General features: G+C 49.1%; 1 protein-coding gene across 1 annotated transcript in view; it reads left to right on the top strand.

Annotated features, from left to right (window-relative positions):
* Positions 1–22,095, top strand: part of SPTB (spectrin beta, erythrocytic) — a 110,503-nt gene that overhangs the window by 44,265 nt on the left and 44,143 nt on the right. The window contains exons 2-8 of the mRNA XM_039875236.1: positions 4,416–4,614; positions 17,531–17,682; positions 18,884–19,057; positions 20,030–20,121; positions 20,523–20,603; positions 20,937–21,052; positions 21,471–21,583. Of these exons, the coding sequence (XP_039731170.1) occupies positions 4,467–4,614; positions 17,531–17,682; positions 18,884–19,057; positions 20,030–20,121; positions 20,523–20,603; positions 20,937–21,052; positions 21,471–21,583 (876 nt within the window). The 5' untranslated portion in view covers positions 4,416–4,466. The remainder of the gene's footprint in view (positions 1–4,415; positions 4,615–17,530; positions 17,683–18,883; positions 19,058–20,029; positions 20,122–20,522; positions 20,604–20,936; positions 21,053–21,470; positions 21,584–22,095) is intronic.

Genomic DNA, 22,095 nt, shown 5'->3' with positions numbered 1-22,095 from the left:
GTCTACAGCCTAGTGGTTAGACATATCATTTACAAAGTGATCCCCCTGATAAGTCTAGTACCCATCTGGCACTATACATAGTTATTCTTTAAGGTGTCACTGACTACCCAATGAGATTATGATCAGAGGGAGTGGAAGGACGTTCCCTTTTGTAAATGCATTGGCAGAAAAGTTACCAGGGAAACTTCAGGATTTAATCTCCTGAACTGGGTTGCCGTAGTACCAAAATATGTTAAAAGCAGGTTTTGGGGAGCATGAGGAGGCAGGACAAAATAGGCAACAGGTGAGGAGTCAAACCTTACAGCTAGAGAGAAAATAAAGGTAGAGTGGGTCTCAATTCTGTTTAAGGAAGATGGCGTCCAAGCTATTGCAACATCCTGCACCTGTGACCCTCCTAAGACAGAGTGGCACACCCTATATTTCCCCCATTTCCCATCCCTGAAGTAGACCTTTGGGCTTTGTTGTTTCTCACATTTGTGTGGTCCAGGGAAGAGCTGATGAAGTGGGGACAGGAAGAAAAGAGATGCACATCCATCCTCATCTCAGCACTATGGAAAGGGACAAAATGAGCTCTAGCTAGGGCTCTGGCAGCACCCTGCAGGCGGGAGAGGAGCTGCCACTGCAGCCATTTCTTGGCTTCGTTTCTGCCCAGGAATTAACTGGGCACAGCTCAGGAGGTTGAGATTCTGAGGCCTAACACGTGATCTCAGAAGTGGATGGGTTTCTGGGCACACGTGTGAAGGGAGGAGCTGTGCATTGCGTCAGTGATATTGTGAAATCCACTTACCAAGCAGGCATTCCTTCTGCGAGTGAGTGCCTTGTGTGATAAGATGAGCTTTTCAGTACTGAGCTGTGGGCAAATGTTTTAGGGACCCACCCTGCTCAAAATATAACCTGGGGCCCAGGAGGTGGCAGAACTCACTGGATCAGGGCGAGCCTGTGATCTGTGCATTTAGAGATGGGCCTCCCCAGCTGCTAGACAGGCAAGTGGTTGGACAGGGAAGGTGGGCTTTCCTGAGTAGAGTCCACAGGCCAAAGAAGACCCACCTACGCTTTAACAAGGGTCTGGAGGGTTATGAGAAAGTCTTCTGAGGAGCTTGAGGGTGAATTGGGGAGTGACTGGACAAGGAACTACCCAATTTTTAGGCCTTTTTTTCCTGGGTTCACTGGCAGGGGAGTTGGGTACGGTTTAAGGCCTGCTGTTAGCCATGTACTTGCTGCCCTCCATAGCATTGGAGGGCTGCTCCAGATGCATAGATGACTTACAGCCTTAAAAGCTATTCTTTTCAATCCTGATGGTTTCTTTATTGCCAGACTTTCGAAGGGACATTATGACAGTAATGAAAATAGACATGAGTGACACTGAGAAAGCACTGGGTTAAATTTGGTTTTAGGCAACAGAGATTTTTTTCGGATTTGTTTTGTTTTCCTGAAATAACCATCTGTAGCTTTCCTGTTTTCTTATTTTCTTCTCTTCTGCCTCTAGCACCTCATTTCTCCAAGATTCTTCTCCCCTTGCCACTGAGCACACTGGCTGCCCCACCCCCTCTGATGGAATGCCATCTGGGCAGCCTGCTCAGGTGGACACGGCTGGAGGGCAGGAGGAAGAGGGCCTCCTTTCAGCTTCCGAATCTTCTTTCCTTAGTGTTTGTCTTCAGGGACCTGACCCTTAAAACCTCTGGACTTGTGTATTTAGACACACACACAGGTGTCTTTTTCACGTCTGGGCAGAGCTGCTGCCTGGCTGCTGCCTTCCCTGAGCTGCAGTCACAGGAGGCATGGCATTTTTAAGCAGGATGAATTACTGTCAAGTGGCTGCTCTTCTGCACCCGGGGACATCAATCTTGTCTTGAACGCTGGGCTGCTGGGCTGCTTGCTCAGGCTCATCTTTCAGGGGCAGACTTATTTACGGAGCCACAGCACAGGTAATCTCACTCCCCCAGCCCTGAGGCCTGGGCCTCTCACAGCCACTCTTAAAAATAGCCCGAGACAAGAAGAGCCAGGGTCCAGTTACCTCCTGCACACAGGATCTGATCTCACCTCGTCTCCTGCGTCTGGCAGCTCAGCCCCTCTGGGTGCTGGGTCCCTCAGCCTCTCAGTCCCTCTCCCGCCTAGAGCTCAGAGCAACTGTAGTTCCCCTTCACGGAAGTAGGAAAAGGCACGGGGAGTGGGCATCCTTCCCAGCTATCTTTGCCCATCCAGTTGGGTGGGAAGTCTCAGCCTGGAAGTAGTGTGTCCATTTGTGGAAGATGACAGGCTGTCCAAAGGGACAAGGGTATTCTTGAGCACAGGCCTGGCTTCCTAGGGCCTGCTATGTTTGGGGTAATAACTGGCTTCCCCACCTTGTACCTTCCCTTCTCCGAGTAGCAAACACCTTTGCCAAGTCCTGGAAGCTGAGGGATGCCCTCTGTCCCCATGTGCCATGTTTTTTCTCCACCTGCTTCTTTAAAAATCTACCTGGTCTAGGGGAATAAACTGAGCTGCAGCTTGGTCCGTGGTCCCAGCAGTAATTTCCTAGATGACCTTGGGGAGTCCACATCCTGTAGTAGGCCTTGGTTTTCTCCCTGTTACAATTAAGGTGGCTAATTCTGGTTCCTGTCTTACCTCAAAGGGATGTGGTGGGATTGATTAATCAGACTGGGAAAAAAAAGAGTGTGGAGTGATTCTGTCTGAAAAATAAGGGCTCTAGCACTGCAGTTATGCTTGGATTGGCGAGCTTGCTTCATTTCTTCTTCAAGAGTGTGCCTACTTCGGTGGGTGAGTGTGTGTGTTGGACTGCGTCTCTGTGTATGTGACATGAGTGTGTGTATGGGGGGGTGTGCATGCACATACTCATGGAGGGAGTGGTTTACCTCACAGCTCACTAGTTATGGACATGCGTCATTTGTCTGCCTCATGGCCTCCCCACCCAACCCCCTTTCTCTCTCTTGGATATGAAGTCTCTGGGCTCCCTGTCTTCTCTTAACAGACTCGATCTCGGAGTCCCTTAAACTCCCTGGGGAGATGACCAAGTGGCAGGTACAGGTGAGGAAAATAAGGCTGAAGGAAAACTAGTCTTTTTCCAAAGGCCCAAGACATTCAAGACGTAGCCTGGTGCCTCTCGCTTCCTGTCCCACTTTTCTCCCCATCCTGGCCCTCTAGTTACATCGTGAGGTTCCTAATTCTGCCATGCTTTTCTCACTTTCAGAACTATGCACCTGCTCTTTCTTCCCTTTGTTTGGACTCATCCCTTTCCATTTATCCCTTCGCAGGAAGCCTCCAGGCTTCCTTTAGGAATCAGCTTAGAATTTCCTTCCCCTGATACCCAGCCCTACCACGAGTCCCCCACCTTTCCCATCCTTTCCCAATAGTGGCACACATCATACTTCTTGTAATTGCTCATTTAATCGTCTGTCTTGCTGCCTGAATATAAGCTTCATGAGAACAGGGCCCTTCCCATCTTACTCGTAATCGCCTAGCACAGTGCCTGCCACCTCAGTGGCACATATTTGAATTAATCACGAATGAATGAAAGAATGAATGAATGAACAAACGAACGAACAAGATAAACGACAAGTGAGTGAAGACCCCGTGCTCCTGATGCCCGTGTCCATTGCATAGATGAACAGACACAGCTCCGTGGGATTCCTTCACCACCACCACCTACCATCATGCTGACAGGCCTGATGGGACAGCAGGCTCGTCTGGGCTCCTTGGTCTGTCTTGGGATTCAACAGGAGACCTTATCTGAACACTTGGTCACGCTTCAGAGAGGGCAAAACTAAGAGCCCAGCTTTCTGAAATATTCTTTCTGGGAAAGAACTCACAGGGTTCTTGGGCAGCCTCTGGGAGGAGACGACTTCCCCCAGTGCAGCTGCCTGGGCTGGTGGCACCAGTGGCATCTTGGAGCTCGCGTTCATGTCTCTTCCCACTGATTCCGGCTTGAGTCAGAGTCAGCCAGCTTCCAGCTTCTCCCCTCTCCTCTACTGTCCCCACCTCCCCCGCAGGTTGGGTCCTGGCCCCAGAACACTAGGTGGGGGTGGGGCAGCTCTTCCCGCTTGTCCTGCCAGCCGCAGGCTCCCAGGAGAGCCACCCATCTTGGGGCTCCCGCAGCCGTGGCGGCGGGTTTGGAGGAAGCAGCGGACTTGCTGCAACTGACGTCTCCACCTGCTGGTGGTCCTGACCCTTGCTGCATCAGCTCTCTGTCTCTGCCGCCACTGCCACTGTTACTGTTGCTGCTGCTGTTGCAATATTTTATATCCAAGGACCCAGAGACCGTGGGTAGGAAGCAGAATGAGGCAGATGGCACTGTGTGCTCCTCCTGCACGGATCTACTCCTGTTGGATGCTCCATATAAGTTGCCCCTGAGAAAAAGTCCAAGGGGGTGGGAGCTAACCCTCTGACTGTGTTACTGTCCCCCCGCCCCACCTCCCCAGGGACCCTTCCATGAAGACTGAGGCAGGCATAGCTGCTGAGAGCCTGCTGACATGACATCAGCCACGGAGTTTGAAAACGTGGGCAACCAGACACCGTACAGCCGGATCAATGCCCGCTGGGATGCCCCAGATGATGAGTTGGACAATGACAACAGTTCGGCCAGGCTCTTTGAGAGGTCCCGGATCAAGGCTTTGGCAGGTACCGTTTGGGGCCAGGGGGGTTAAGGGAGCCGTTCTCACAATCCCGAGGTTCACTGTCCTCTTTGCCTGTGGTGAATCCTCTGTGCACGGGCGTGAGCCCTTGCAGGGTGGCAACGGAGATGTGGCTGCATGGCTCAGAGAGGCTGGGCCCCCTTGGGAGGGAGCACAGGCTCAGGCAGCCTCTACTCCCACATGTCCCCCACTTCCTCCAGGGCCAGAGGTGGTGCCAGGTGGGCCCTGCCCTCTGCCTCTGTCTCGAATGACTTGTGGCCAACGTCAGAAGTAAGAGAAGGTCTGGAAGAAGGAGTGTCTCAGGGGCTGGACAGCTGGGCAGAGTGCTTGGGGCCTCAGTGTGCCCCTCAGTCTCCTGCCTCGTCCTGGGTAGAGGAATTATCGTCATCCTCTCTGTGGACTCAAAAGGAAATAGTGATTTGATAGAAAATTGAGAACAGATAACATCCTTCCCACACTGCCTCAGAGAGAAGGATTTTCTGGACTAAACCTCTTATCCTTAAACTGAAATTAGATTTTTACTTAGCAGTTTCATAATAGATATCTGTGTGTGTGTGTGTGGTGTGTGTGTGTGTGTGTGTGTGTGTGAGAGAGAGAGAGAGAGAGAGAGAGAGAGAGAGAGAGAGAGAGAAAGCATGAGTGAGGGAGTGCGTGAGCATGTCTGGAAAGAGAGGGAGGGAGGGAATCTTAAATCTCTAGTAGAAATAGCTTCAATGGCTTCTCCTCCCCCTGCTGGCTGAGATCTGATTCTTGGGATTTTTCTTTTTTTTCTCCCACAGACCCCTGTGACCACTGCCTGCCTTGAGCCTGGCCCAGGGAAGCTATATTCTGACCCTAAGGCCTTGGCCAGTAAAGAGAGTTTGAGTTATATGAGGTGGTGTGTAGGTGTGTGGAGGGTAGAGGTGGATTACTTCACCTGCTCTACCAGTGATTGGCCTGAATCGGACTTGTTTCCCTCATCATTGCTCGTCCCCGTCCTCTGCCGTGTCAGAAGGGCACTTTCTGGAGGGATTCTCCACCACCCCATTGCTCATGGCTGCGAGTTTCATGGTAGTACTCGTCCAACTTCCCTCTCTTCACTCTGCTCCCAGGTCCCTTGGTCTCCAGCTGATCCTGAGGCATGACAGGGCTCTAGGCCCCTCTGAAACCATAAAGACCTTTTACCTCAGGCGTGTGTGGGCTCCCCATTCCCATAACAGGAATGGGGTGTCTCATTCCCTTGTCGTGGTGGGGAATCCATTCAGGTCGAAGCTATCGCTCTTCGTGTCTTTGTTCTTTGCAGGAAACTCCCTTTCTTTTTCCTCCATCGCCTCCTCTCCACCCTCTACCCCGTAAAACCCTTCCATGGTTTTCCTTGGGGGCATATAATAGCACCAACCCCTTGTTTTTGTTTATGTAATTTTAACTTCTTTAAATAACCAAACTCGGAACCCTTACCTTTGCCAGTCTGGTTTCACCTTCTTTATACCTCGTGCTGGCTGAATCTGGGGGCAGGGACCCTGGGGATGTGGCTGGAGGGAGAGGGGCACCATGTTCCATAAGGTTTGCCAAAGGACAGTTTGAGGAGTTGGGACTGTCTTTTGTGCAGAGATCGTTTGATCCGTCTCACAGATACACTGTTTATTAAGAAACCAAAGTAAATTCCATTATAACAATTATCTATTGTTCTCCTACTATGTGTAAAGCTAAAGCCCTGGCCAGACGTGAACGTGGAGGGGGAACCACAGAGAGAAATTCTACATAGTATCTGTCTCTAAGGAGTTTATGATCTATTAGAGAAAATGAACAATGTTCATCACTAATTAGCATAAGTAGAATTAGAGACCTGTAGGAAAGGCACGTAATTAAATAGCAATGAGAGCAAAGAAAGAGATGCGGGGAGAATCAGACTTGTTGGTGGAGGAGGTGGCCTTGCGTTGGGGGTTAAAGGATGTGTGTGACTCTGACAGGCAGATGGGCTAAGAGTTTGTCCATTTGGCCTATTTATGTAGCCACGTCTGATGAGCAGGCTGGGAAACTAGTGGAAATGGGGTAATCAGGACAATCAGGAAAGAGCCTCCATCGGCCTTACCTATTCCTCACCAAGAGTGTGCATCTTATCTACCAAAGAACCTGAATGCTTCAGAGAGAGAGGAACTACAGAATATAGAGCTGCATGGACCTTAATCATTCAGAACATCTGGCTAACAAGTAAACATGGAAGTTGGGGGTTCATTCGGGATTTTTTAAAACAAATAACCTGAGCAGTTTACTGACTTTCCTCTCCTGAGAGTCCACTCTGAGTGACCTGTGAGAGAAGCTAAAGATTTGAGAAGGTTCGAAGTAGAGTGGTAGGTTGGACCCATTCTGGTGGGTAGTCGGAGCAGATAAAGAGTCAGTCTCCCCAGTTTTAACTTCTTGACATTTTTCTCTTCAGTACTATCTTTGGGGCTGCCTTGGCAGTCCAGCCTTTCCCAAGAGGTACAGGAAGCAGAAACTACCCTTGATCCCCATCATTTTAGCATGCTCCACGGCCACTCCTCAACTCCTAAGAGTGTTATGGCAAGGAAGACATTGGTTCTATGTTTCCTATATGGTGGTTCTGACCTGCTTTGTAGGTATATGTGGCACAGCTGGAGAGATTGGCCTGGCCTTTTCTTTCTGAAATTGAAGGCTCTGGGGCGCAGAAGAAATGTCACAAGACCCAGATTCAAGTCCTGATTCCACTGCTGTGGAGGATGACTGAATCAGCTTCCTGTTTTATCAAATCAGGGCAGTCGTACTTTCCCAAGGTTGTTGAGAGTCCCAAGTAAGGTAAACTTCATGGAAGCTTTATAATAGTAAAATACTAGGTAAATGTTCGTATTTATAGGAAATCTTCTTAGTTATAATATCTTTCTGTCCCTTCTCTTCTACAGCTTTACACATCCAATAGTATTATCTGTCATTGTCCCAGTTAACCCTTACTCTCCCTTGTCTTACAAAGCCCGAGCTGGAAGAAAGAGCTGATGGAGGCTCTTTCCTGATTGTCCTGATCACCCCATTTCCACTAGTTTCCCAGCCTGCTCATCACACGTGGCTACACAAATAGGCCAAGTGGACAAGGAGCTAGGAGTTTTTGCTTGAAGCTCTTGGCTGGGTCCCCAAGAGCTTACAGATTACACAGAGCCGCCCTTTTCAATGCCTGTGGGGAAGAAGCACCATGCCCTGCAGAACTTTCTCCTCAGGCCATCTAGCCAGGATCCCAGCTGTGCCTCTGCCATCAGCTGGGTGACCTGGAAGCCCCAAGAAACCAAAAGATAAGCCTTGTTGGATGCTTTTCCCAGTGTGGCAGCTCTTCAGGGTCCTTCTCCACTTAGTAACCTGTGGTTAGAAGACTTGCATTTTGTTAACTGGACTTCATCTTTCCTGCTTCTTGAGTCAACTTTGTCTTAACTCCAAAAGAAATACTCCCTATTCTGCCTTTGAAACCATTCCCAGCTCTTCCTCCCTGGGCCAGAATTAACAAGCCATCTGGTTATTCTGTGTGGAAACTGCCACATCGCTATACAAATACCTGATCTCCCTCCAGAATGAATTACTCTGGATTTGAAACTGCGAGTCAGCCTAAAGTGGCTAAAGTGAAGGGGGAGGTGGGTAAGTAAACACTACAGAAGTCTCCTGGAAGGAGATGGATTTGACCTTGGCAATGCTGAGGGGAAGGAAGGCTGCGGGCCCAGCAGGAATATTTGCCCACTCGGTCCCTGAACAGATGTTAGCTCTCAACGTCATCCTCTAAAGATGGCAGCACTTAATGAGGTTCAATGATGAGGAGCCAGGAGGCATCTTCCTGAACAGGGGGGCTGTCCTCTGCTTTGATGACTGGCTCTGGCACATTCCTACTTTTGGGACTTGTTCTGAAAGATTAGAGGAAGGGGAGCAGCTGAAAAGGCCAAGTTCCAATCTCCCTAAGAGGTTTTGTCCTCAGTGTTTCAGTAGAAAAGCTCCCAGTGTTTCCTAAGCCACCCTCATCGTCACTCACACCCCATTTCCTGTCCTTCCCCTTTTCATACTGGGAGACATTCAGTAAACATGGATGGTGTCTGGATGAAGGAGGAAGCACTGCAGGGTGCAGGGAATTTACCAGCCAGAATGCCCACCCTCTGTGGTCTGTCTCCTCATCCCAGAGGAGGCCTCTGCCTGTCTGCACACCCCCTTGCATCTGGTTGTGTATCCCAGTGACTCAGGGCAGATGTGGCCCAGCTGGGAGGAGGAATGCAACAGAAAGGTGCCTCGAAAAGAGACACCTCCCCTCACCTCACACATGCACATGGGTTGGCATCCCAGCTCCGTGGTGCACAGAGGCACCTGGGAGGTTGCAGTGCAGAGAGCAGTCCAGGGTCTCCTGAGAAGGCCTGTGAGAAGGAGAGGGCCTGTTGAACAATTACTGAGGGACAGATTACACAGCTGCCCTTTTCAAACAAAGTGCAGAAAATTGTGTAGCCCACTCTACAGCTGGAATCCAAGCGATGTTTCAGACTAGAGGAGTGCTTCCTCTCTGCATTCTCTCTTTGCAGCCTTCTTACTAGCAATGAGATGAAGCCGAGTGGTGAGGTTGTCTGAGGACAATTCAGAGAACGCAACAGGGCAGCAGGTGCACTGCAGGCTTCGTCCCTGTGCTCTGAAGCACATAGTTGCTGCCACTTTGAACCTTGAACATCTTCCAGACCCACTGTGCCCAGGCCCCATGGTTAAGTTCTGTGACCAGTAGATATTCCATCAGAGCCTTAGGACAGTGGCCCTCAGACCCTGCTGCTGCCTGCCCACCCCTTTTGCCCCCCACAAACTCCTGACTTTGGTAGCAAAAGGTTATGCCTGGGCTCTCCCTGGGCCCCTTTCCTCACCTGCACCAGGATGACGCTGAGCCCAGGTGTCCCAGGTGCCTGAGAAGGGCTTTGTGTCCAGAGGGTGAATGATTTCTTCCAGAGAGCAGGATTTCTCCACGCTGGGGCAACCAACAGCTTCTTGGCAACCTGTTAAGTTGACAAATTCAGATGCAGCTGGTGGAGACCAAGGCATCAGGTGTTAGTGATTTGACTGTCTCTTAAGCTACCTGTGAGAACAAAGATGGTGTCATTAATGAGAGGTTTTTAAAATGTTTCTCAGATTTCAAAATATGAAATGGAGTTTTATTTAGAGACTATATATTGGGAAAATATACCATTCACAGAAGTATATGTGATCATCAACAATCATTTTAATGTACTGTCAGAAGAAAAAAATAATTGACTCAGAAGCTTTCTCTTGGAGGTCAGCCATTGTGAGTTTCTCTCCCTCCCCCATCGCAGGCCACGGCACAGATAAACCCGCCACTTACCTGTGCTCAATAAATATTTGACTCCTCATCTCCACTTGTGTTGAACCTGCAGGAGAGGCCAGCATGCCACCTGCACTGTGTGGTCCTGCCCAGAACATAACACCTTCTCCCATTGTTCCCTCTCCCCTCTTCACAAAAGCTGTTCTTCCTCCTCGGGAACGATTTGCAGAACCAAGGCTGTTCCCTTTCTCTGGATGACTGCTATCTATCATCGTGAAGATGCTTGATTAAATATTAATACACTGAGGTTAATAATAAGACTCTATTCTCTCCCCGTGTGGTGCAGTCTGAGCCATGTTAATAGCCTCCTCCATCTTTGGGACATTCCTGTGGGCTGCCAGCTTTGTTCCCAAGGGCAGCAGGCTCTGTCACCAGGCCTTGACTGTGCTCCTGGCTCCTGGCTCCTGGGAGCAGCCAGCACCCACTCCCCGCACCCCTTGTGATGCCTCCCCCACCACATGCTGCTAAAGAGGTGCCAAGGGTGGTGTTTTTGGAGCATCTGTAGCAATTGTTCATTTCTCCTTTTTATTCTGTCACTGGAAGAGAATGACAGGAAGGCTGGGAGCAGCCGAGTCTCTGGTGGGTTTATCTGTGCCGTGGCCTGCGATGGGGGAGGCTCTGGAAACATTTTGCCTCCAAACCGTTTGGCCTTCAGCCTCTGGAAACTAGATCAACCAGGGAATCTCATTTTACAGTCTAGTGAGAGAGAAGTAGATCAAATAATCACACACGTGTTTATATACATACAGACATGTGTGCATAATGACAAATCATGATAAATGCTGTGAAGATGCACTGAGAACTGAGAGTTGATAACATAACCTATAGCTTATAACATGTTGGAGCATGAGGGGAATGATGGGTGGAGAAAGGAGGGGCAGGTAGGAGTCACATCACAAGGAGCCTTAGAGGCCATGAGGTATCTTCAGGATCCTGTCAGAAAGCAGCAGAAAACTCAAAAGGGGTGGCTGAGGAATTTCATGAGGGGATTATTTGCAAAGGAATGTCAGGGTTGAAGGGTCAAAGGGTAGGAACTGTTACCAGGGACAGGCTCTCAGGACAGGAGCTGTGGCCTTCAGGAGAGGGCCAAAGGGATGGAACTGCTCCTAACCCATCAGAGTGTTTTTTGCAGGGAAGTGACATGGTTACGTTTGGGTTTTTAAAGATCACTCTGGCCTCAGTGGAACAGGTTGTGGACAGGAGGTACAATAGTCCAGGAGGGAGAAGGTAGCAGCCTGAACCAGCTTGGTGGCCGCAGAGGAAGAGAAAATGGTCCATCCCATCAAATCATTCTTCTGTCCTCCCACTGCTATCGTGGGCTTTTCCTAGTTAGGTGACCTTGGCCAAGTCACTTTTCTGCTCCCCAGGGCCTCCGTTTCCTCATCTTTAAAACGAGGGGCTGGAACCAGCTGACGCCCAAGGCTTTCCGGTTCTAGCAGCCCCGGGAAAAGGCCCGTGCAGAGCATGCTGACCTCGCTCCTCTTCCCCCTGAGCTGGGGCGCTCCGCTTCTCGGCTTGGGGAGTGGAGGTCGAATCAGTGGATTCTTCAGAAATTCTCAGTTCATTGAAGACTAGGCTGAGGCTGAGTCCCGGGCCATCTTGACCTCTGTGATCTCGTGTTCTCAGAGATAATGTTTCCATGCAGCCACCACCTGCATGCATGATAACAACGCAAGGTGTTGGCACAGCTGCTTACTGTTCCAGGTGCTTTTTATCCAGATGATCTCCCTGGCCCTTCAACCATTCTGCACTAGGCCGAGTGTAGCTATTACCATGTCTCTTTATAGATGAGGGAGGTCACACAACAGGAAGCACTGGGACAGAACTAGATTCCCAGGATTTTATAATCATCGTTCTGCTACTTGGGCTAGAGTACCTGGGCCTTCCTGAATGTCCTTCAGACCTGCATCATCTCCTCCTTGGTGCCTCACTGGAGATATCCCTTCACGTTTTTCTTTCCGCCACCAGCTTCTTGAGCCTCTTTGATCAAAACCCTGAACTCATTTTTATGCCTGTAGCTTTTGACTACTGTCACCTGCCAGCTGACCCCTGTTCTGTGGTGCTGTTCAGATCTGCTCCTGTCATCTCATTTCCATAGTTCACATGTCAGTGGGGTCATGTCACCTCAAGCAGAGACTTCTGTAGCCACCTTAGAGCTGGTTCCCCAGGCTCCAGTCTCTCCCCTATTCAATCCCATTGACGCAGGGCCGTTAGGATCGCTGTCCTCTAACAAATTTTTTAGTGAGCTGTTGCTTTATTGAAGAACCTCGGGGCTCTTCTTTTCCTGGAGTAAAAGGTCAGATTCCCTAGATTGCCCTTTAACTTCTTTCTTTGCTCTAGGTAAGTTATCCGCTTCTCACCCTCACCACCAAAATATGCACACAAGCACTCACACACACATATGTGCACAGATGCACATGCACATCTGCCAGTTTCCACCCGAGGGCTTTGAACAAGACTGCTTCCCTTCGCTGCCATTCTAAAACCATCATCTTCAAACCTCGGATCAAAACTATCCTTCTTCAAAAACAATTATTTAATTTAAACTGGTCTAGGATAACTTGTTTTCTTTTACCACAATATACAGAGACCCCATTTTATTTTTAACGGGGTGTTTATCTTTTATCTTTAAATATTTGTATTACATAAGAATATATATTTATTTAATGTAAAGATTAGAAAAGCAGGTAAGAGGAAAGCTAGAGACATTGTCACTGTCCCATTTACATATTTTAATGCCTATAGGTATATGACTGTGTATATATGTGTAAATATTAAAATGTTATCTATATTATAATCTCAGAATCTTTTGCGCTGAGCAATATACTATAAATATCTTTTCATGTCAGTAAACATGCAGATTATTGTTTTCATGGCTGAATAGTCAGTCCTCTTTTGTATTTATGTACTTCAATCTAGTTAACCAGCATCTTAGTGTTCAGTTCTGATCACTTTTAAAGTCAGTCTTAACTGCCTTATTCTTGTACTTGCAAATATGTAGCACGCATCCTAAAGTTCTCTCTTACAATCAACCCTAGCTAGATTTTAAATCCTTATGAGCAGGGGAGCTATGTTCTAGCTGTTTGCAGTATCGGTGTGATGAAAGTTGGTTGGTTGAAAGAAAAATTCCTCTCCAAACTAAACCAGAAGAGTAGAATTTGTGCCACCAGCATCATTTATGGTATGTCCCTAAGGGTCTGCCCCTATTCTAGGCTTTGCAATGGATTGGCATCTGTGTCATTGAGGTTTGTCACAAGTTCATTGGAGTTATAGTATCCCTCAATCAGGTTCCCTAAGCTCTTGGTTTCCTAGCATGAGGAGAGAAATCCCAAGTTGTAAACTGCAAAGAAGTCAACATTTAGTGATTGTTTTCAGGCCCAGGCTAGTGGTCTCCGTCTTCTTCTCATTTGTCCTTCTGACCACCTCTCTACCCATAGCTTAAAGCTATTTTGTGGGTGAAAATGCACACGTTCTCAAGAAAGATACCTCTTTAACTTTTCATCAGTCATTTATTCCTCAGGGTCTATGAACTATATATCCTATTTTTCTTCTGTTGTTTCTTATTATAAAAGCACTACATGTTCATCGCAGAAATTTTAGAAAACGTGGAGAAGCAAAAAAATAAATAAATAAATAAAATAAAAGTCGCCGCAGTCTTAACCACCTAGCTCTAAAACCCAGCTTTGGCTTTTTAATGGATATAGGTCTACAATCCTAGGATCATGTTATGCATGTGATTTTATACTCTGAGTTTTCCCTTAAAATGTATCATCATAATCTTTCCATTAGAAGTTCTTCTATCGCCTTTTTAATATCCTCCTAAATGTACCAAAATTATTAAATCTAAACTACTTAGCCTTTCATTCCAGGTTTTCCAAATCCAGTTTAAAACCTATTGTCCACAAATTTCCTTCTTACCTGTAGCTAGCCAGTGGCTCCCCTAATACGCTCTGTCCTTTTCTGCCTGTATGCTCGGGTGCATTCTGCCTCCCTGCTTCTGTCCTCCTCTGCCTGTCCAAAGAGGTTTTCTTTGCAAGGCTCCCTTGACTACTCCAATGAGAAATGACCTCTCTCCTCTTTGACCCCTGATGACTTATCGTATGTGCCATTTTTCTGGTAATGAATTCAATATTACCTGGTAAAGCTTTTATATGACTAAAATGAACTGCCCTTTATCTCTCCTGTGGTTGCAGAATTAACTCTTTGTGGGTTTGTGTCTTGTTTCCTCAACTGGACTGTGAGGCCCTTGGAGAGAGTGAGCCTGCCTTGTGCTCCCCGCAGCATCTAGGGAGGCCTACACGTGATACTGGTAGAGATGCCAACAGTGATGGTTAACATTTACGGCAGGCTTTCTGTGGGTCAGGTACTGTTTACATGTATGAACTCACTTATTTGAGGATAAATATTTGAGAGTTTGGTATGGTGGGCTTATTTAGCCACAAACTAAACCTTTGAAGAGGAACGGAAAGATCACGCATAAAGGAAAGATCACGCAGTCACGATACCCAGACAGTAATTCTAGCTCACTGGTCAGAGAGGAAGGTGAGTTTTCTAGGAGAATCCTTGACATGCAGGGAGGAATGAGGATGGCCACAGCCTGGGAGGGAAAGGGAGAGGAACAGACAAGAGTGGAAAGGCCCTGAGTTTGATGGCAGCAGAGGCACAAGTGGCTCTGAGTCAAGCCATGCTGGTGGACTTGACCCCTTTCCTGCACTGGCAGGGTTAAGACTCTGTAAATAAGACCTGGCCCCTGGCAGGGCCTTGTGGAGGCTTTCTTTCCACAGCAGGTCCCCGCAGGATGGCCCAGGTCCCCTGGGGACACTAGGCCCACTGCACGGCTGCCTCCTGGGCCTGTCCACACCACCAAGGTTCCCGGCCTAGCTGGCTCTGGGCCACCGGCCTCTCTTGGAAGGCTCCCGATGAGCTAGCTCCTGGGTCATGCCGAGAGTGAATGTGCTGAGCGTGCCAATGTGGACCAGCCAGAGCCAATGAGTTAATGGAAATTAATCTCCACCCCTGGGCCTTTTCTCTCTTTTTGATCATCATTCGCCTCTCAGAATCTCTCCCATGTCCCAACACTGCATAGTGGTTCAGGGTGCTGGGATTCTGGGCAGTCTCACCCCACCTTCAAGTTAAAGGCAGCCAGGAGGCCGGCCCCTGCCTGAGCACTAAACCCCAATATTTTGGGGTCCGGGAGGCATCGTTTCACATGTCGAAAACTGGGGAGACGTGCACTGATTTATGTGCCAGCCCAGCAGCTGAAAATTAAATTCCGTGTCCCCAACGAGACGCACCCTCTCACCCCTTGCTAGGCACAAATAATTGGGTCTTAGCACCCACATAATGAAATTTTGGGGTTCTTAAAGACAGGAGAAGGTGAGACAAAAAAAGGATTTTAGTGTTTTGAGACGCTCACCTCTAAAGGGGCTAAAAATGTCAGCCCCTTGGTCAAAGCTCCACAGCGACTAGGAGGGCTGGCCTCTTAAAGAATAGATCTGGTTTCCAAGGCAAACACTGTGCGGCTGCAGCTGACTGTTGAATCTAAATATGCCCCCAAATAAATGTAACCACTTCCTGTCCAGTACGTCATCAAAATTTTAGACACATTTTACTGAAGCAGTCCTTGAAATCAGGAAAGTGGCTTAATTCGCTGCCAACGAAAGAGTAAGGGGGCTTTTTCCTCTGAAACTTTGCCTAGAGGCCCAGAATGAATGAACGTCAATTTAATATTTATTTAAGATGTGTGGAGTCAGTAGTAGTATTTCTCCTTTTCTTGGAAGTCTTATTTTGACGGCTGCCATCGAATCCTTTACACATGACTACAGCGCTTGTCGTCTTTATAATGGAGTGTGTCTGCCTCAAGGATAGGAGCTGCCCTTTCCTCCCATTCCCCACCTCCACCTACAGCCTGGTACCTAATGGTTGTACGGTGAACATTTGCTGAATGAATGAACAAATGAATAAAGGCTCTGAGTTCCTAACACTAAAATAGCTTTGCAGTAGGAAAGAATCTGGTGCTGTGAGCCTCAGGAACCACCAGGATTATACCCTCGAGGCGGTACTGGCTGGGCTCCTCTTTTCGTTGTTGTTAAATCAGATATTTAATAATTTAAGAAGCCAGCCCTTCCACGGTTTGGGCTCAGTCGAGCAGACATTTAGCTCACTCCCAAGGCACTGACATTCCCTCCTGGCTGGGCCAATCACAAGCACTGGCCGTGACTAACCCTCAGGGATCCTTTGTGGCCCCAGGCCCAGCCACACTGCCACGTCAGTTCCTGCCTGGAATCTTCGACCATAGTGCCCAAAAGCCAGTTGTCACAAACTGTTCACTGAAGCAAACAGAACAAGGGTTTACTCCTCCTCCTCTCTTCTCCCCCTTTGTTTCTATCTTTCTGCCACTTTTCTCTCCTTCATCCCTCCTTGATTCTTTCTGCTAGCCCAGCCTTCTCTCCTCCCTCCAGCATCTTGTTCCAGCTTCCCAGCCCTAACTGGACAGCTTGCCAGCATCTGTTTTACAGAGCTGCCAAGAGGTAACCCACCTAAAATGCTCCAGCATAGGCCAGAGCCTGGCTTGGCGAATGCTGATTTAGAGTTGGGGTTGGTGGATGTCATGTCAGCTTCCCAGGTCTGAAGATGGAGAACCCTTGCTTGCCATTCTAAGCATGAGAAAGCTAGCATAGTCCCCTGGATAGCCTCAGCCAAGCCTCCATTATCCCTAACTCCATGTGGATCATGCATTGCAGGTAGTCTCACTGTTTTCTTATGCATCATTCTCCTCTCCCTACCAGGAACTCCTTGAAGATAGGCAATTCGTTTTACCTTTATGTGTCATCAGGCTAGCTCAGGCCTGCCACCAACAGGAGCTGAATAAATGTACACTCAGCCACAATACAGCAATACCCTACTGTATGCCAGGCTCCAGACCTCGGAAATATAGAGACAAACAAGAAAACTTCCCTGGGCTCAAGGAGCCTACAGTCTTGCAGGAGAAACAGACTTTCAACTGGTACAAGTGTGAAGAAAGACATAAATGAGAAATGCAAATGGAAGGGTCCGGGCATGCAAGGGGAGACCTGAGCTGGATGAGTGGTTAAGAAAAACTTTCTGGAAAGTAATGTTTATACAGTCTCCTAAGGGATGAATAGGAGTTAGGTGAAAGGGTGGGGTGAGGAAGGGTTCAAGAGAAACTATTCTAGCAGAGGGAATATTTGCTGGATGGGTGGACTGGTGAGCCTGGCCTTGAAATCTGAGCTCACTGGCATGATGGTACAGAGCATTCTGAGGGGCACAGGAAAACAGATGGCTGAATGAGGGGTGTCTCGATACTGTGCATATGGTGGTAGAAGTTATCTCTTCATTGCCCCAGCCGTGGCACATGGGTTCATGTTGCCAAAAGGCTATGCTCTGATTACAAATGCTCCCACGAAGGATGTGGAATAACTACATCAACCTCCTCTGCCAGGGATGGGGGACCCCGGGATTAAGGTATAAAACCCGTCAGCTCATGTCATTGCACGTTGACCTTGCCAACCTTGGGAACCTCACCTAGGCTCTTCTCCCCACACAGATGAACGGGAAGTTGTTCAGAAGAAGACCTTCACAAAATGGGTGAACTCGCACCTGGCTCGTGTGTCCTGTCGCATCACCGACCTCTACAAGGACCTGCGAGATGGACGGATGCTCATCAAACTGCTGGAGGTGCTCTCTGGAGAGATGCTGGTAAAGCCCCTTTCTGTACCATGGCCCCTTTCCCTGGGCCCTGTGGCTGGGGCTCCTCTTCAGGAGATATATGGTCTGAGAATATCTCCAGGTCTTAAGGCCTTGATGCGAGGTGTCCATGTGGCTGACTGGGTTCTCTGACCTCTTCTCAGAATTTCTTGCCTCTTTCTGGCCTCTTCTACCCCTTGCTGCTTCTCCCAGAAGCCATGCAGAACTCTTGACTTTCTTCACGTGGGGTCTGGGCATCTGTGGCTGGCCTCCAATGGCCCACCCTCAGCCTCCTCACAAGGGCTAGGATATATGGATTGACGGACTCCCATTACCCAGCTGGAAAAATTTTCGTTCTTCTTGGAACCCAGAGGAAAGTTTGGAAGATATCGTTCTGTGTGTCCTATCGTTCCTACAAGTGGAAATTTATTATAGGCCCTCTCAGTTGTAATCTGCCCTGGAATAATGTTGCTCCTGCGGGGGAATGAGATTAAGGTTCATGTTTTGCTCAGTTATTTTCATTGTGACCTTGGACCTATCAGGCAGGACTTTCTTTGCCTCATTTCCCCCATACAAAAAAAAAAAATTGAGGAAATGATCCCTCTACCTGGTGAAGTACTCTAAGATCCTCAGAATTTGAATCGAAAGGGGCCATGTTTTTCTGTTGCCTTTTCAACTCCAGGCTGAATTCTGCTTCTTTCCCTGCATCGAAAGCCCACTAATGAGATTTCCCACTGGGAACCCTTCTGATGATACGGTTACTCATCACTGGTGGTCCTCCTGAGTTTTGGCTGGAGGGAGGAGATTGGATAGTGGGGTGGACCCATTATCAATCACAAAACTGAAAGGCACTCTTTCCACCAGCCAGCAGTAAATAGTTCTTAACACTATGCCTGGCACATAGTAAGTGCTCAATTAACAATCGGTTGTGTTATTGTATTTGAATGCTATTTATCACCCACTCAGAAGGCTTTGTTCACACTCTTCTGAGCTGCACAGGCTCAGTACTGATGCAGCCCCATTGAGGAAGGGAACCTCTGAACTTTGCTGAAAGGATGGGGTTAGGAAATGTTGAGGGGTGAGTGTGGGAGTCACAGTTTAGCCAGGAAGGTGGAGGGTGGATGCCGCTGACAGGAGCTGGTCCAGGATGCAACCACCTCTGTGGTTACTGTGAAGTCCCTCCATGCCCACGGGGGTCACTGCTGTTCCCCAGCCAAAGCCCACGAAGGGGAAGATGCGCATCCATTGCCTGGAGAACGTGGACAAGGCCCTGCAGTTCCTCAAGGAGCAGCGTGTACACCTGGAGAACATGGGCTCCCACGACATTGTGGACGGCAACCACCGCCTGGTCCTGGGCCTCATCTGGACCATCATCCTTCGCTTTCAGGTGGGTTTCCAGCAGGGACAGAAGGAGTAGAGGGCTCCTCTCAGAGCCAGACGGGGCTTAGGAATCTTATAAAATGGTGAATAAAGTGGGAATGTTTGTGCACATTCTAAGAGGCTAGGAACCTGTCCTATGGGACAGTACTGGTAGGAACGGGTGACCGTCCTTTGCATCGCCAAATCTCAGAAGCGCAGGGTGAGCCATTCGGCCAATAGTGTAGCCTCTGAGGGAGAAGACAGAACTTCGTAGCTGAGCCGAGATCTGGCTGGAAGATCTGCTTTTTGTCCCCTCCTGACCATGTGTAACTTTTTGGTTTTTGACTTAGTTTGATTCAGAAATTGTAAAAACAGTACAGAAGATCTGCTTTTATGTTTTTCAGTCAGAAACTTCTCTCTTCCCACCCTGAAATTCAAGGTTCGTTATTTAAAGAAATTTAGAGAGCGAAAGGGAAGGGAAGCAAGGCCTTCCACCTGCTGATTTGGGAAGGGCAAGGGGGAAGAAGGTAACGCACAGCTTGCAGACTGAAGACCTCATCCAAGTGGTCTTGGGTGTCTCATCTCACTTTCTGAGGGTGCGCATGATTAAACAGCAATGACGGCAGATCTGGAAAGAGTGAAAAGGCAAGAGAAGCTCCTCATCAGAGTACAGTACCTGCCAGTGTTGACGCTATTCCTCGGCCTTGCAGGGCTTTATGTCTCCTGAGGAGGAGTCCGGGTGACTTGTGTTTATTCTCAGCATCCTGTCAGAAAATTAAATTAGAGCCATCTCATCTGACATCAAGAAGCTTTGTGTGGCCGCTGACTAAAGCAGAGAAACCGGCCACTGGGACCCAGGGCCTCAGGCCGTGGTGTTGCTGGCAATGCAGATGGATGGCAAAGGGGAGGAAAGGAGGAGAGAGCCCCCCGCAGGGAGAGCAGGAAGGCACTGAGCAAGATGCAAATCTAATTCCTTTCCCTTTTGTTCCTGCGCCCCCAGATTCAGGACATCGTTGTCCAAACTCAGGAAGGTCAGGAGACGCGCTCAGCCAAGGATGCATTGCTGTTATGGTGTCAGATGAAAACAGCAGGGTATGCCCTGGGACCAGCCACGGCCACGTTTCCCCAGCACCCACCCGCTCCCCCAAGCACTGCCATCCCCAAGGGACGTGACATCACCCAGCAGTATAGCAGCTTCAGCATAAATGATGCCAAAAAGTCTATCTTGACCTGATTCATTGAAGCCTGGAATACAGTATTCCTTTCCAAAGTTGTCTGGGCCAGACCGCGGGGTCTGTTGAGTGTGCACGTCTCTTGGGCCCACCTTATGGGGTCCTCTTAGTGTGGCAGCCTTCATGGCGGCCCTTACGTTGAAGCAGCTTGAGGAAGGACAGGTCCAGTCCTCTCCTGGTGCATAGGCCCCTTGGTTCATATACTTGTTTGGGACCCAATAGAATCTATTTCTTAGGTCTTATTGTTTCTCTTGGATGCAGCTACCCCCACGTCAATGTCACCAACTTCACCTCCAGCTGGAAGGATGGCCTGGCCTTTAACGCCCTGATACACAAGCACCGGTAAGAGGGAGGAGAGGGCTGTGAGGACGAGGCAGAACTCCTGTGGGTATCTGGACATGTTGCACTCAGCATGTAGGTTATTGTTCAGCTTCACAGGAAGGTCACCTCCACTGGTCCTTCTCCTCTCACCCTCGGCAGCCTCACCTCTCTCAAATTCTAGTCACACCGGCTGCTACCTTCCCCCCATCCGAGTGCCTGCAGCTGCCCCCACTCTGCATCTCCTTTCACTTCTCCTGCCCAGCCACCTCCCCACATTGCATCCTGCTGGGGCTGCACTGTGGATGGGGATGCTATGGCCTCCACTCCCTGCTGACAGTCTGGCTTCGTCCCCAGGCCCGACCTGATCGACTTTGATAAGCTGAAGGACTCCAACGCCCGACACAACCTGGAGCACGCATTCGACGTGGCCGAGCGTCAGCTGGGCATCATCCCGCTCCTAGACCCTGAAGGTGAGCATTTCCCATGCCAGCCTTGACTGCAGCAGTGGGAGATGGCGCTCTTTGTGCTGGAGGGAGCACTGGAGGAGTCGAGGCCAGGTGCTGGGCGAGCCGTGGGCACAGCGAGGGGATGCTGGCCAGGCCAGGGCTCTGCTCCGGGCCTGCTCTTCGGTTCCAAGTTGGTTCCCAACACTTCGCCTGGACCAGTTGGGGGCCCAATGTAGTCTTCGGATCCTCCTTTCTTCTGTCATAAATTGTGGTCTTGATATGGATTTCATCTTCTTGCCCGTTACTCTTCCATTTTCACCCTGATGGTTGTTACTTGATGCCTATAGTTGAAATTTCTACGAGAGAAACAGGGAGACAAACCCCTGAGCCTGACATTTCTGGCTTCCAATTTGGTCCTGAGAGCATCCTTTCCCCTTTGCAGATGTCTTCACAGAAAACCCTGATGAGAAATCCATTATTACCTACGTGGTGGCATTTTACCACTACTTCTCCAAGATGAAGGTGCTGGCGGTGGAGGGCAAGCGTGTCGGCAAGGTACCGAGCTGTCTCATAACCAGCATCACCTCGTTTCCCAGTTTGCCACACCCAGGCCATGGCTAAAGTGCTCCCTTTCCATCCCATGTGGAGTAGAATGTGTCTGGGCTTCAGCTGCAGTTGGAGGGGTGCTGATCAGCCCCACCAACTTCCTCTGAATCCAAGTTAATGGCTGCTATGCTGAATTCCAAAGTAGGTTGATGGCCTGTCCTGAAAAGTGTCATAGCCTGCAGCTCTGAGCCCTCTTCCACCTGCAGGCCCACATCTCATGAACATGCCGATGGGAACAAAGCAAGGCTTTGTCGGTTTGTTGTGGTTTCAGCCCTGTTAGGCCCCCATAGTATACCAGGAACCCACAGGCCCTCATGCCAGCTTCCTCTCCCCTGTTGAGTCCTTCGCTCCTCAAGGGTGGGGACCGTTTCTCATTCATCTTTGTGTCTCTGGTGTTTAGCAGAGATAGTGCCTGGAATCCTCCAATTCCCAATATGCATTTTAGAATAAATAAGACCTTG

The sequence above is a fragment of the Pteropus medius genome, unplaced genomic scaffold, assembly GCF_902729225.1.
Source record: "Pteropus medius unplaced genomic scaffold, Ma_sr-lr_union100, whole genome shotgun sequence".
Lineage (NCBI taxonomy): Eukaryota > Metazoa > Chordata > Mammalia > Chiroptera > Pteropodidae > Pteropus > Pteropus medius.
Note: the sequence above shows the minus strand (reverse complement) of the source record. Positions and strands in the feature narration are given on the sequence as shown.